This window comes from Solanum dulcamara, chromosome 11 (assembly GCF_947179165.1).
Source record: "Solanum dulcamara chromosome 11, daSolDulc1.2, whole genome shotgun sequence".
Taxonomy (NCBI): Eukaryota; Viridiplantae; Streptophyta; class Magnoliopsida; order Solanales; family Solanaceae; genus Solanum; species Solanum dulcamara.
The window spans coordinates 59,518,314-59,532,718 of record NC_077247.1 but is presented as its reverse complement, the minus strand read 5'-3'; the positions used below and the strand labels follow the sequence as shown (position 1 = coordinate 59,532,718).

Sequence of the window (14,405 nt, the reverse complement as noted above, 5' to 3'; positions counted from 1 at the left end):
ATGTATATGCCACATCAACAAAAAGTTTCATGTCTACATGCTGTAAAGTTTCATATGTAATCGGATGAATTTCGAGAGATAAAAAAAAGTTGAGATGGTGAGCATTCTTCACCTCCAAACATGAGTTTTTTTTTTTTTTTTGCGTGCAAGATCAAGATTACATGATGAACAGAAACATGCATAATTAAGCAACCATGCAAGTTCAAATTATGTTAAAAAGAATAACTGTTTAGCTTATCCTCTAGATCCCTTCTTCCTTTTATTAGTTATCTTGTTAGTATTAGTGATCCCAAAACTAGCTAAAAGCGATGTCTTAGTGGATAATTCTGTAATTAACTATATAAGTAGGGCAGTTCGGTGCACTTAAACTCCCGCTATGCGCAGGGTCCGGGGAAGGGCCCGACCACAAGGGGTCTATTGTACGCAGTCTTACCTTGCATTTCTGCCAGAGGCTGTTTCCAAGGCTTGAACCCATGACCTCCTGGTCACATGACAGCAACTTTACCAGTTACTCCAAGGCTCCTCATTAGCTAAAATTAGTTAGTTAAGTAGTTAATGAATAGTTTTTCCGAAAGTAAGTTAGCTTCCTAAAGTTAGTCAGTTAACTAACTTGGTGTATAGACACATGTACAACAATATCATCCAATACACGAAATATAGAAATGAGATATTCTCCATTCCACTTCTAATCCTTTCTCTGTATTACTGCTTTCTTCTTCTTCCTCCTCTTAGAGTTCATGAAGAACTAACATTCTATTCGTCTAACTCACTAAATCTTGTAAAATTACATGGTATTAGAGCAAGATCCATCTCATCCAATGTTGGCCCCTAAATTAAAATTGTCCACGCACTAGATGTCCAGTCCTGAGCGTGTGGTGGGTGTTGAAGAATGAAAAAAAGTCTCACATTGGTGGTTAATCATGAGATGGGTAGTCTTTTTATAAGGTTTGAATAATCTTCCAGCCTTTTGAGCTAGCTTTTGGGATGTGAGTTAGACTCAAGACCTAATTTCACATTTGATGTGGCACAAAGTGAATTGGTGCAGCGTGTGGGCAATTGCTGCTACTAATTTCTTCAATTCTACTGTTGTAGTTCTCTGAACTATCAGACTTTGCCAAAACATGAGGTGGTACAAACAAAATTGGTTCAACAGCTGGTGCGTGTGGACAATAGCTGCTACTAGTTTCTTCAATTCTAGCTGGCATACTTGACATGCCGGTCATAGTCAGTTGATTCTTGTTCTTAGGTACGTAAATAGCTTTAGTTTTAGTATCAAAATAGCTTCCAGGATTATATAAACTTTGAGCCCCGGAAGCATTAGCATTGGTATTGGTAAAGGCATTGGAATAAGCAGGTCGGTTTGCTGATGTAGGTTCAAAAATTGGAGTCGGTATAGATTCTTGACGCAATGTGTTAGTACGAAAAGCAACTTCTCGTGGATATCTTCCAGCAGCAAGGCTTGTCCATTGCCACACATTTGTGGCAGCAGCAGTAAGAGCATGAGAAGCATTAAAAGGTTGTGCTAGAAGAATGTTATATCTCCTCATTCGTAACTGATAAATGGCATGGGAGAAATCCGTGCTTCCTGAAATAAGCAAATAATTGGCAGGTGCAGGATTGTCCACTGCCCAAAGTATCATATCCACCAAAATTTTCTTATCACAAGCATCCTTAACCCCTATTCATCAAACAAAATTAAATGAATTAATTTGCACTTGGCGTGTAAACACTAAAGAATGATGTAACCAAAAACTACCAATCCCAAGAAGATTAAGCTGTTAGGGCTAGCTAGCTATTAAATTTCTGAGAGGGCTCCCACGAATGGGGTCTGAGGAGGATGAGGTGTACGCAAATCTTATTCATGTAAAATTAATTTGAAGGATGGAGAGGCTATTTTCAATAGACCCTCTGCGTAAGAAAATCATTTTCAACAATAGTTTTAAAAGAAAAGCCAGATTAAAACACTAAAGGAAATGGATTAACACGACTTATTAAACTTGATTCCACTAGTTCGTATAGCTTATAAAGGATCTTTTTCATGCAAGGATAGGAGAAGGTTTGTTAATTTCTGTACCGGCCGGGACGTGATTGAGACTGATTCCAGTATTAGAGAGGGCTCGTTGAATGGACGACGGAATGCCATTGGTATCGCCATAGGCGGAAATGGTGACTGGTCCATGATAGTTCATCTTCATTAATGCCGTGTTTATATTCTGACCGATTGTATAGGCGTCGCATCCCTTGGGCACCTGACAATTCTCTATATCCCACCACACCGATGTTTTTGCCGCCGCGTACGGAGGTCCCGCCGCTTCTCCGCCAGGAAAACACGTCTTCAATCCGTCTCCGGCCATCGCTCTTGGCACTTGCACAGGCTGATTTTGATCTGCTCCCGCTATCACTTTTTTGAACTGCGCGCTTTCCATCTTTTTGAAAAAATAAGACAAAAAAAGACTACAGAGCAATGTTATAGATCAAAACAACAATATTAGTAGTTCAATTCATTGGTTATCTCAACTTTTATATTGTTTAGTGAACATTTAAATCTTCTTCCCCATTTTTTCTTTGAGAAATCTATTAAATTAATTTCCTTTTTTTTCCATTTCTCTTTGGGAAATATATTAAATCAATTTTCTTTTTTCTCCATTTCTCTTTCGGATATCTATTAAATCCATTTTCTTTTTTCCCCATTTATCTTTCGGAAATCTATTAAATCAATTTCCTTTTTGGGATTAATTTGAATCGACTTGCAATCAGATATGTTTCCATAATTAACTGTGGTATGTTTAGCTTAAAATTCGTCTATTTTGTTTATTAGTTAAATTATTTAATTATCAAGTTACATGCAACGTAACTAATTCAAGTATTGTTAATCTTAGATAAGGCAAAGATAAAAATAAGGATATTATGAAAATAACTGAACGGATAATCAAATTGAAGTAACTGAGAATACAAAATGTTATTGAGTTGCTCAAAACACTTGATAACCATTAAAAAATTAACAGAAAATATGTGTAGAGTCCAACGTAATCAAGTGAATTTCGAGACAAGAAAGAGTTATACAAATGCTAAGCGTCCTCCTCCTTCAACCATGAGGTTATAGATTTAAGTAATCAAGAGAACAATTTCTTAAGAAATTCAGTGATATTATTTTATATTTCTCGTCCGTTTTAATCATTATATGGTAACATTTAATGGGATTAAATGAAACTTTGAATATCTCAAAATCTAGTTGTTGTTTGAGTTATCTTTTACCTAAGTGTATGGATCGTTCCGGGACCGTATTATCCGATGCAAATAAGATAGATTCGGGAGTTGATTTTCTGATGGTCAAACATGTCCTTGGATAGACTCTCCTTGACTGACTCAACGATTGATTGTAATTCTTTCTATGTTTGCCACGTGTTCAATCAAATAGTTCTCATTTCGTTATACTTTTGCCAATACATTGGATATGTGTACGAATCATCTATTTGACTTCACCGTGTGGCGTTTTGGATCATCAAATGTATGATATAATAGTCCGAATATATCAACCTTTTACTTAAAAATGAATTTTTTTTTAGTAGTTTTCTTGCTGCTATATTTGTCCATATCATTTGGTCTATGCAATTGAAATTTAACTCTATACATCCAATATAGCTTACTCAGCATTCTTTAAAAATAACGAAACGGAGCATCTGCATTTAGAATGATCATATAAGGAAGAAGGATATACTAAAAAGGAGAAGGAAATGATCTACTCCACTTATATAATTTGAATAGAAGAAAAAGATGACTCTAGTTATCTCATGTGTTTCAGAAATTTTCACAAATTTCTGTTAAAAGAGTCATGTAACTAAAAAACATTTGTAATTAGTTACAAAACTAAATCTCTTGTTTATCGGGAAAAATCACTTTTGAAACTACAAGGCCAATTCAAATTTGGTCAGCTGATAACATTAGTTGGAAAGAAAATCACGTGAGAGCTATGTATTAACGGTCGTAGTCACTACAAAAATAAAAAAATTGATATGCAAGCTGATTGTTGCTTTTCACTTCAATATCTACTATCGACTTCCTTCATGGTGGTATCTAACAGAGGATAACTGGTTCAACAATGATTAGAATAGATGACTAGCAAGGTAAAATTAAACATTATATGTTAACCCAGTTTAGCAATTACTTAAAGTCTATCAGCAAACAAAGAAAAGAATTGGATTCATGAATCAGTTTAGATATCAGAAAACCGTACAAAGAACCTGAAGTACTGTCAATTTCTACACCAGTCCCAGAAAGTTGCCTCAGCTAAAATCTACGAACAAGATTTTCTTTGCCGAGGCATAATAAAAGTTAACACAGCTATGGATGCCGTGCATAAGCATACAAGCTACCTAAGTGGGGTTGAGAGAGTATCATGTGATGTTAAAAAATCAATATTTCATTGAATAAGACAAGCCTAAAACAATATTACAAAAAATAACTAGTATCAATGTTAATGGCGGTAGTACTCTGCAAAGAAATGCAATTCTTACCAAAATGGTGGAGGGTGTATGAACAAGAACCCACTCTCATCAATCTGTTTGATACTGTGATTCTAACAAATGGACCCAAAATGACATTTATAGAAATTAACGGTTCTCATGCTGAATAGCTGCTAAGTGGGCTTCGCCCAAGATGAGAGACCCTACTTGAAGGAACAAAGGGTGCTTCCTCATCCACTATTGAATCCGGAGACCCATTCCTTGAACCTTTTCCTCCACTGTTCTTAACAATATCGTCTGGTACATACAGATCGGATGACTTCTTCTCCATCTTAAGTTCCTGTCAGAGGCAAATTGCATAAAGGAAAATGTTGGGAACTGCTTGCAATAAACCCATCTTTACTAGAAATTTTGTTTGCATGCAAGCTAAAGATTCCATGATGAACAGAGACATATATAATTAAGCAACCATGCAAGCTCAAATTATGTTAAAAAGAACAACTGTTGATTATATGTTTAGCTTATTATCTAGCTCATGTCTTATCTCTTCCCTTTATTAGGTAACTCCTTTATAGACAAGCTAGAATGATTTCCAAATTGGAAACTGGGGCTCCCAAAGGAACAAAAGAAGCATGGATCATCATATGCTGATGTTCCTTTTGGGGAAAATTGAAAACAAGAAGTAATGAATAAAGAATAAGAACACAAGCTCGAAAAAAAATAACACAAATTCTGAAATCGAAACTTGAAAGTCAGTAGATCAGACCTTAGCTATTCGATCAGAAACACTATCTACAGGAAGTTGAACAGCCCGAACATCCTTGATCTTCAAGTAGTTATACATCACAACACCACATAATGCTATACAAAAACAGAAATATTTTAGCAAGATGTTTGGTGGCACAAAGCTCCCATAAATAAGAAGAAACATTAAGCTTACCAATGGCATAGCCTACAATATTAAGAGTGGTTATTGTCGACTCTGGAAAAATTAGTGTTGAAAGGGCAATAAGTATCCAATCTTTCAAGACACCGGCAACTCGGATGGTTACAGCACCGGTTCTACCAATTACTAAGAAAATTGAGAAATTCAAAGCAAGAGCACAAAGTGCATTTGAAAAGAAAATCCAGAAGTTGAATTGAATTTGTGAGACTTCCATCTCAGGCTTCTCCAGAAGATACCATGGGACAAAGAGAAAGACAAAGCTGCACGTTGAAACATGTCATCATAAGTAACCCCAAGAAATGATACGGACGCACTTGCACAAGACTCTAAAACCAAATAAAAACAGACATTTAGAATACAGAGATAACTCTCATACTTGCTTATTATCAGATTCAGGAGACATATAGCAGCAATTGTCTCTTTACAGAAAATCTCTCGCCAAGTGAGATAAACATAACTACAGAGAGGAGCACAAACATAGCAGCGTATGTGTCTATCTATGTTTGCAGAGAACAAATTTTAGATAAAGAAACTAGCAACCAAATACCAATCCCCTTAGCATCATTTCTACCTCTTTTTACTTCATCGGACCAGCCAGGACACAGTAATAACTAATAAGTCATGCCAGATGCAGGACACGGCTAAACACACGACTACATGCTAACAGAAATATAAGTATGGTCACTTGTTCCCAAAAAGGTATAATTATATATATGTCAGAATTCCACAAGAAAGAAATGTGTGGTTACACTCTTCCAACTTGAGCTATAACAGTTAGGAGGACATACTCTCAAGCAATTTGAAACTAACGATAAATTTAATAAAAATGCGATACATAAGTGCCCTTTCAAGTTTTAATATCAGCAGTAAGCTGATCTGAGGTACATTGCAGTCATAATGTCATGAAATAATGAGCACTCCAACTAACAAAAAGATGAAAAAGTAGCTCAAGTCCATCCCGAAAGGTATATGGCAGGAATGAAATGAATGGAAAAGGTTTCCAATTGTATGTGTTCTCGATTTACTTTATCCCGTTCTCCAAAGTGAAGAATGAGCAAGGTGAGAGGGATTGGAATCATTAAAAACCGAGATCTACCTGGAACCATACAGACCTCAACATAGGATAATCCATTCAACTGCACCACATGAGAGCAAATAACTCAACTAGATGAGATAGGATCATCTATTACATACCTGCATGGAGCTATGTAATATAGGCTGGTGATAGGATTGAGAGTTAGCCCCTTTTTCTGAAGCAGAACTTGAGTTAAGACCAGCCTAAGCGCCTCAGCAAATATTCCAGTGACCTGATAAACTGTACCAACTATGTTGAAGTGAATTTCTCCATAAGAGGATACTACAACACCGACGCTGACCAACAGCATGTTCAGGAATAAATCGCATCTTAACTTGTCAGTTCCACAAATAACAGCCATGACAAAGGTGGCAACTGGCACTGTAATTTCATCACAAAGCTCCAATGAGAACATTTGCAAACAAAGGATACAGACGTAGAAAAGTGTTACCCAGTCATACTTAGAGCTTTGAGCATCTGGATAAAGGCTACAGAAATGAACAGATAAGCTGTGTTTCCAAACCTACAAGAAAACAACATATGCATTTTTAAGAAACATAATTATTAGAACCTCATACTCATGTGAGTAATCAAACATATAGCAACTGAAGCAAATGGGAAAACACTCCCCAAAGAAAATATTTTTTTGACAAACAAGGAGACAAAGTACGTGGAGAACATCAATTGCCCAGACAAACCAAACCAAAAAATGTTAATTATGCACGGAAGTGTCCACATTTTCGTATCACCCCAATTCTCATAGTTTTACAATAATTCCTCCTCTACTTCCCCAGAGAAGTGAAAAGTGTCAAGGAGGAGCAAGAAAATTTAACCAGCCAAATTCTTCCTCTGTCGTAGCAAAAGAACTATTCTACGAGACAATTAGTCAACAAAGGAAAAGCATTTGGCAATATTCTTGAAACCAATCAATAAAACCACTGTAACAGATGGCATACAAGGTTATATAAATGCTTAATTTGGCTCAAAGCTAGTTCATTGACCTCAAATGTCCAGATTGCTTTGAAAAGTTTAAACACAATTAATCAGATAACCAAAAAAAGTCAAGGTGTCCTGCATCATTAGAAACAGGAACAGTAGAAAACATTCTTTTCTTCTTTTTTCCGCTTTCTATTAGTGAGTTCCAAAAGGCTGACTTGGTCAGTTGGACAGATGTACGATGAGAAAAATTTATGCCAATCTAATAGATCTTTCTTTTAACATAAGAGCAGATGACAATAATACAACAACAACCCAGTGAAATCCCACAACGTGGGGTCTGGAGAGGGTAAAGTGTACGCAGACCTTACTACTACCAAGGTAGGACAGTTGTTTCCGAGAGACCCTTGACTCAATAGAAGCATAAAAGAAGCAGATGACAATAATATCACATAAAAATACTTGTTTAGGTAGATTTAGATCCAATGGTATAAATGGTTTCATTGTAAGTGCATGATCATTGATTAGTACGCATTAGATGTTAATTCATTTTTATCACAAAGTTCATGCCAAACCATCATTGAACCATTTACTAATTATGAGGTCACATAAAACCTTAGAAAATGCAATTGAACATTCTAACCAAAGGCAAGCAAGCCTTTCAGTTCTTCAAAGTAGAATCTTACCAAAGACTTGAAGCAAAGAAAGCACTAATGGGAATCACACACGTCGCATATCTGCAGATTCAGCAATAAATAGTAAAATAAGATAACATACATCATTACATCTGAAGGCAATGTGGATGCAAAGGACCAACTTCTTACATTTCAAACGTCATTTTGACAGGAGATACAACCTGCAGAAAATTAACATGGATGGAAGGAAATCAGTTGATCCCCTAGTCTTATACATCAAATGGAATGGAAATTTGTGCACTATATAAACTAGTTTCCCCTCCAATGGATGAAAAGTGATCCGTGATCAAAATTAAGAAGCTAAAGACAGCCAAATGCCAAATTAGATATCTAAACATGAATAAATATACAAATCAATTTATCTACTGAGAACTCTCCACAAGGCCCAACTGGGTGTCTAAAATGAGGAATTCTACAAGTGGTTCTTCAGAATCACCGCAGATATCTTAGAGTTACCAGGTACCTCTACTTGTGGGAGATAGCAGGTACCTCGTGGAATTAGTCGAGGAGCGCGTAAGCTGGCCCGGACGCCACAATGATCCGCATAAACCTCTCCTCAGGCCTCAAGGGGTTAAAGAATACGATAAATCATTAGATAGAAACTGTTTCGCTCAGAAGCAAGCCCAGAGACAGAGATCACATCAAAAGCACAAAAGTAACAAAGGTTGAAAATTAAGATGTGATGAGTCGCTTCAAAATTTGCTACACTAGTAAAATGAAAATGATGCATAACGATCCAAACAAGAAAACATTTCTACAATAAGGTCAACAATTAATAGATAAGCAAGAAGTTGTCATCGAGGAGCAGAGTGTGAAATGCTGCAAGAAAAATAAAACTGTAATTACCAATAACAATACAATACCTTGAAGACACGGATAAGAAGGAAAGCTACTAATCCAGAGAAGCCCATGTGAATCATGGTAAGTGTTATTGGTAATGGGAAATTGAAATATTTTGGTGAAAGTACCCACTGAAAAAAAAAACAGAACAAGAATCATTAGCTCTTACTAATGGCACTGACAAGATTAAGAATAAACCCTGAATGATGCAGAAAATAAATTGAGCAGCAGTATTGTCTTTTTTTCCTAAAACGACATTGCACAAGTGCATCACAGAAATAAAAACACCATACAACAAAAGAACAATGAGAGTGAGAAAGTGGAAGTTAGTAACACGTTGCTTATCCTGGAGCATGGCTTTCCCAAGACCATCTATCCTTTCTCTTTCACTTCTCCCTTTCCACGGCCTCCTTCTAAAGTCTAAACCAGTTACCAAAAAACTGAAGCTCTAAATGTTAGTCAGTCCTTTTTCCCCACAACTTACCCGGCTAAAGCAGAAACATAATTGGACCCAAAACCTAAGGAACTTCAAAAGGGTAAGTGGACGGGGGAAGAAAAAAGAGGAGAACAAGAGGAAAAAAGAAAACTTAGAAAGGAGTAACTAAACGAGTGCTTTCAATTTTAACATTGATGTTAAGGGATGATGTTTCTACAGTTCTGAAAGTTTGAGATGCAACAAGTATCTTTAACAGAAGTTAAGGGGACTATCTTTTAACTAGGGGATAATGTTATAATACTAAAGGTTAGAGGGAAACAACAACAACATACCCACTGAAATCCCACAAGAGGAAAGGTTAGAGGGAAACCTATCCTCTATATTTTTTGAGTTAACAACAACTACTGCTTTAATATTATATATTTTTTAAGTTAACAACCTCTATCCCAATATGCTGACCTGGACTCCCCATTTAGTACCTTCAATAACCATGATTTTAGAACAATGCCCATCTTTCGATGACACATAGACCAAACATGTACAATATATTTAATCATCAGCCAATTTCATTGGTTTTCACATCAAAAGCCACAGTTAGATTATTACTCACACTGTGGTCGGTTCCCCACCATAATATTTTCTCTTCCCTTCGTGTTGTTTGGTGTGATTGGATGGAACATAAGAAACTATTTTCTAATTTTTGTTCAATCTAGACTGATTGAACAAGCTGATTATGGATAGCAAATGGCTTGATAAAAATTCCCCTACTTTTCTTCCTGGCTTCCTCATTACTCCTTGGAAGCCAGAGGAAGCAAATCATAACAGCTTGTCACTTTTGGTTGTCCGTCACATACATTGCCTGAACCACAATGTTAATCTTAATTGTCCCTTTTTAGTTCTGAACATTTTCTATTGAGTTGAAAATGTAGAATGTAAGAATAACCTAACCAACAAACAGTGATCATACCAAAAAACAAAAAAATTAAAGCCAAAGAAACTCACAGAACATTATAGAAAACAATATACCTTGTTGTACAAAATAACTCCCGAGGATAGCATTATATAGACAAGGAGATATATATACGTCAACACAAGTTGTTTGCTGATCATCATCTTTTCTTCTATCCACTTTGTGGTTTGCTAGCAGGTTTCCAACCTAGCTAAAAATCTAAGAGATGACCTCCAATCCAAAAATCAAGTAACACAAATCCGCGATATGTTTGCAGATAAGAGGTACACCTTCAGTTGAACTGCTGTTTATTCACTAAAAGATGATGTATGATGAGCCAATTCTGTTTCTGAATACGCTGTTGTCATAACAGGGATTGATAGAATCTGGAAAGATATGATAAAGTGAGGAACATTTCTTTACAAAATATTATTAAAAGAAGAGATCTCTAAAAAGAACTATCCTTTATTGACAAAACAATTAGAACAATCTCATCAGATAAAGCAGCACTTTCACCAGAAGCGGAGAAACTCACTTCATGATGAAGAGGAAACATGTATGACATTGAAAAAAACACAATTACTGCAAAAGCAACCATCATATACGGTTTTGTGTGTGTCCATAATGTCATCTGATCAGTCCATGAAATGCAAAAAAAAATAATTATCCAGCGAAGTCTGGTTACCTCAAGAAGATGCAGAGACAAGCTAGTGGCGTAGAGGCTAGCCAGGGTTTCAGAAGCGCTGAGTCTGTTAGTATGCAGAAAGTAATTAGCAGCTTGAGTAATATAACTACACACATAATACTGCTTTTTATAACTTCAATAAATGATAGTTGCAGTAACAGCATGGTGCACATTAGCATGAAATGTAGAAATTTATGGACAAAAAAATGGTAGCTGCCTCAACTTCAACTTTAAACTTGTTATTCCCACTTTCTGTAAGCGAAACTTAAAAACTAGGCATAAACTTCAAACAACTAATGATAGCCTACAGTGCGGCGAGCCGAAATTAGCAGTTTCCATTTATCAATTCATCAGCATTTTTCCAATGTTGAATAGTGATTACAATCCACACAGGTAAGCATATAAGTAAATTCTTAAAGAAAAAAAAAGGCTACGGCGCTGAATTAAAAGTACTGTCACGCTAAAACATAATCCAGAAAAGAAAAAAAACACTACTCCAAACAAGTACAAATAACAATAATGCAGGCATCTGCAGCACGTAAAGTTTAACTAAAAAAATGAGAAATCATAAATTATTAAGTGAGCTAAAGAGGTAAAACTGAATCAGGTTGAATGCGAGATAGTCAAGAGAACGAAATGTAGAATAGAAGTGAAACTCCTTACGAATATAACAAGCTCCGAGAGGCGAATGAGAAGTGAGACAGATCTGAGGCAAGCGAGGCAGAGAGACGGCGAGATGCGATCAATGCTTGCCCGCTCGATCTGGAATGGTGGATTGAATCCTTTGCCCTAATAATGCGTAAATTTGAGATGGGGGTAGTTTTTCACCGGGCATAAAACGTAGTTGTTGCAGAAGATCAAGCAAAGGTTTAGTGAGTGAATAAGTGAATGAAGCAAGTAGAAGAAGAAGAAAGGAGGTGAAGATGCAGAGTTTGTCCCAAACGTAGAGGTGTGGTGTGGTCAAGACAACATGCGTTTTCTTTTTCCCACTCTCTCGCCTATCAAAATTTATGTGACTACTTCCTTTTAATTTGTTCGTTAAACTTTCTTTTTTTAGTCCGTTTTCATATTTTTTTAAAGTTTCTTTTGAATATGTGTATTACTGGACTAATTACTCATAGTCTATTATGTTGCGTACGCCCATCATTTTAAAATAAGTGAATTATTAAAATAAATTATATTTTAAAATAAATAAATTATTTAAAATTCAAAAATTATTGAAAATATCTTTTATTTTTGTCTCTCGTTTATATTTTTTATAATTTTACTTTGAATTATTTCTATTTTTAAGAATAACTAAAAAGACAAAAATAAAAAATGATATTCAATTTATATCCTATCTTTTTTTCTTAATGAGAGTACATTGCCTAAACAATCCACTTACTGTAAAATGGAGAAAGTAATAAGTATATATAATACTCATAGGGGTCATTTGTTGGCTAGTAAAGAAGCAACTTATTCTTGTATCTATTTTTGTATAATATACAATGTTTGGCAATTGATTAGGAAATAAGTTATTCAAAGTATAAATTAGTAATGTTTGATTTTTAATTTAAAAACTTGTCTAACTAATAGATGTATAAGTTACGGTGCATTACTTTATACAAATATAAATTATAAAATAAAATAACTAATATTTGCATGTCTAATATCTTATAACTTTAACCAAATACCGACACGTAAAAAGAGATTTATATAAATATTTTTAGCAAAACAAATCTCTAGAACAAATTAATTAAAAATTCATATAAACGTCTTATGAAAGTGGATTACCGTGGTTATATCTGTAGTGGATGTGAAGCTTTTGCATTTGTTACATTTTGCACCAATTTTAAGAGATTGTTTTTCTTTTTAAGAAATTCCTTCCCCTCAAAATATAAGTTTATCTCCCTCTTTTAACAAATTGCATTATTGTAATTGTGTCACATTACTTGAATCGTGCATTTAAGAGTCTATATAAGAAATGACCAAACGACATATTAGGCTTTCACATTCTTAGTTAAAAGATTGAGCTCAAAATTGATTTGAAGTAAAAATAAATTTATATTAGAGAGAATAATTGTTATAGAAGATATATAAACGGTTTTAAAACTAATTATATGAATTAGAAATTTTATTTATATATGAAATAAATGACTAGTAGATATATATAAATTAAATATAGGTTATTTTTATAAAATATAAATTTGTGGATCAATTTTTATATTTGAAAAATCTCATATTATGATTTGAAATTTTCAAATCATGATTTTTGGTGAATTTGAAATTTTATCTCATGATATGAAATCATGATATAAAATCAATATAAAATTACATGTCCAATCGCTGATTTAATCTCATAATTTCATATCATGAGATAAAATCGCATGGTCAAACGTGTACTTAATATTTTCCTATGCCAAAACACTCATGCACGGCTGCTCCATTATTTTCAGTAATTACATCTCCATTTATTGTGTCATGTTCCTCTGCAACACTAAATCCAGAATTCCAGATATTTGAATTTGTCTACATTTAGACGTCATAGGTAGACACTTTATTAGGTAAAATTGGCAGAAATTAGCAAATTACCACTTCCTATCAAAATACCAAATATTAGCTAACTAATATTACATTTTCTCTACATTTTATTGTTACAACTTTTGTCCTTGCTAGAGAGTACAATGAAATAAGGTAGCTCTAATGTCAATTCCATTAATAGTTTCCAAGATTTGCAGATCACAAACACCAATTTTTAGCCTTTAGATTTAGATCAGATAGGTATAAAGACACATATTGTGGTAAACATTAAGCCCACACGTCATATCCTATCAAAAGCAATCATCATGTGCAAACGGTTAAGAATATCTATCCACTTTCGGTAATTTTATTAAATGTATCGACATTTTTCGTGAATCTTTTATAGATCTAAATCTATTTACACGATTTCGTTCTTTTGTTTAATCTACTGTCTTGTTTGTTCCCTTTAAACCGCATTCGTGTGTTAAGTTGTTTTTTTTTTTCAAATGTTCAATATCCACATTAAAGTCCGATTAATTTAAATTTGCATCGACAAAAAATATTAGAGATGATATTTGAATTGTTCCGGAATGTTTGGATTTTTTTTGTCTAATCTAACTTTTATCGTGACAATTAGCTAGACTTAGGCTACGGATGCGCTAAGAGTAATTAAGACAACAAAGGGTCCTTTTGATTGCGGGTTAAAGTTATGCATGGATTAATGATTAATAAACTAATTAGGTAGAATTTAGTTATTTTATATTACTCTTATCTCAAACGTGTACTCCATCAATTATGTGGGGTTGTAATTGGTAACTATAATCAAACATTGTATTGTGTGATGAGTTTTGTACATAGCAAATAAATATTACCAAACATGA

At 34.5% G+C, this 14,405-nt stretch overlaps 2 protein-coding genes across 5 annotated transcripts; both read right to left on the bottom strand.

Annotated features, from left to right (window-relative positions):
- Positions 1–1,010: 1,010 nt before the first annotated feature.
- Positions 1,011–2,354, bottom strand: LOC129872761 (uncharacterized). The gene is made up of 2 exons (XM_055947665.1): positions 2,075–2,354; positions 1,011–1,678 (listed from the first exon to the last, which is right to left on the bottom strand). Exons 1-2 carry the CDS (start codon positions 2,352–2,354, stop codon positions 1,011–1,013), a joined length of 948 nt encoding a protein of 315 aa, XP_055803640.1.
- Positions 2,355–4,399: 2,045 nt separating this feature from the next.
- On the bottom strand, positions 4,400–12,043 carry LOC129874148 (probable sugar phosphate/phosphate translocator At3g17430). Of its 4 annotated transcripts, XM_055949390.1 has the most exons (11): positions 11,689–12,043; positions 11,026–11,089; positions 10,418–10,726; positions 8,979–9,086; positions 8,245–8,276; positions 8,107–8,157; positions 6,946–7,007; positions 6,604–6,865; positions 5,404–5,669; positions 5,230–5,324; positions 4,400–4,803 (listed from the first exon to the last, which is right to left on the bottom strand). In XM_055949390.1, exons 3-11 carry the CDS (start codon positions 10,502–10,504, stop codon positions 4,621–4,623), a joined length of 1,146 nt encoding a protein of 381 aa, XP_055805365.1. In that variant the 5' UTR covers positions 10,505–10,726; positions 11,026–11,089; positions 11,689–12,043; the 3' UTR covers positions 4,400–4,620. The 4 variants fall into 4 exon arrangements, with proteins under 4 accessions (XP_055805365.1, XP_055805367.1, XP_055805369.1 ...); XM_055949392.1 differs by lacking the exon at positions 11,026–11,089; XM_055949394.1 differs by lacking the exons at positions 10,418–10,726; positions 11,026–11,089; positions 11,689–12,043 and adding an exon at positions 8,605–8,677 and having other exon boundaries at positions 8,979–9,065.
- Positions 12,044–14,405: the final 2,362 nt, after the last annotated feature.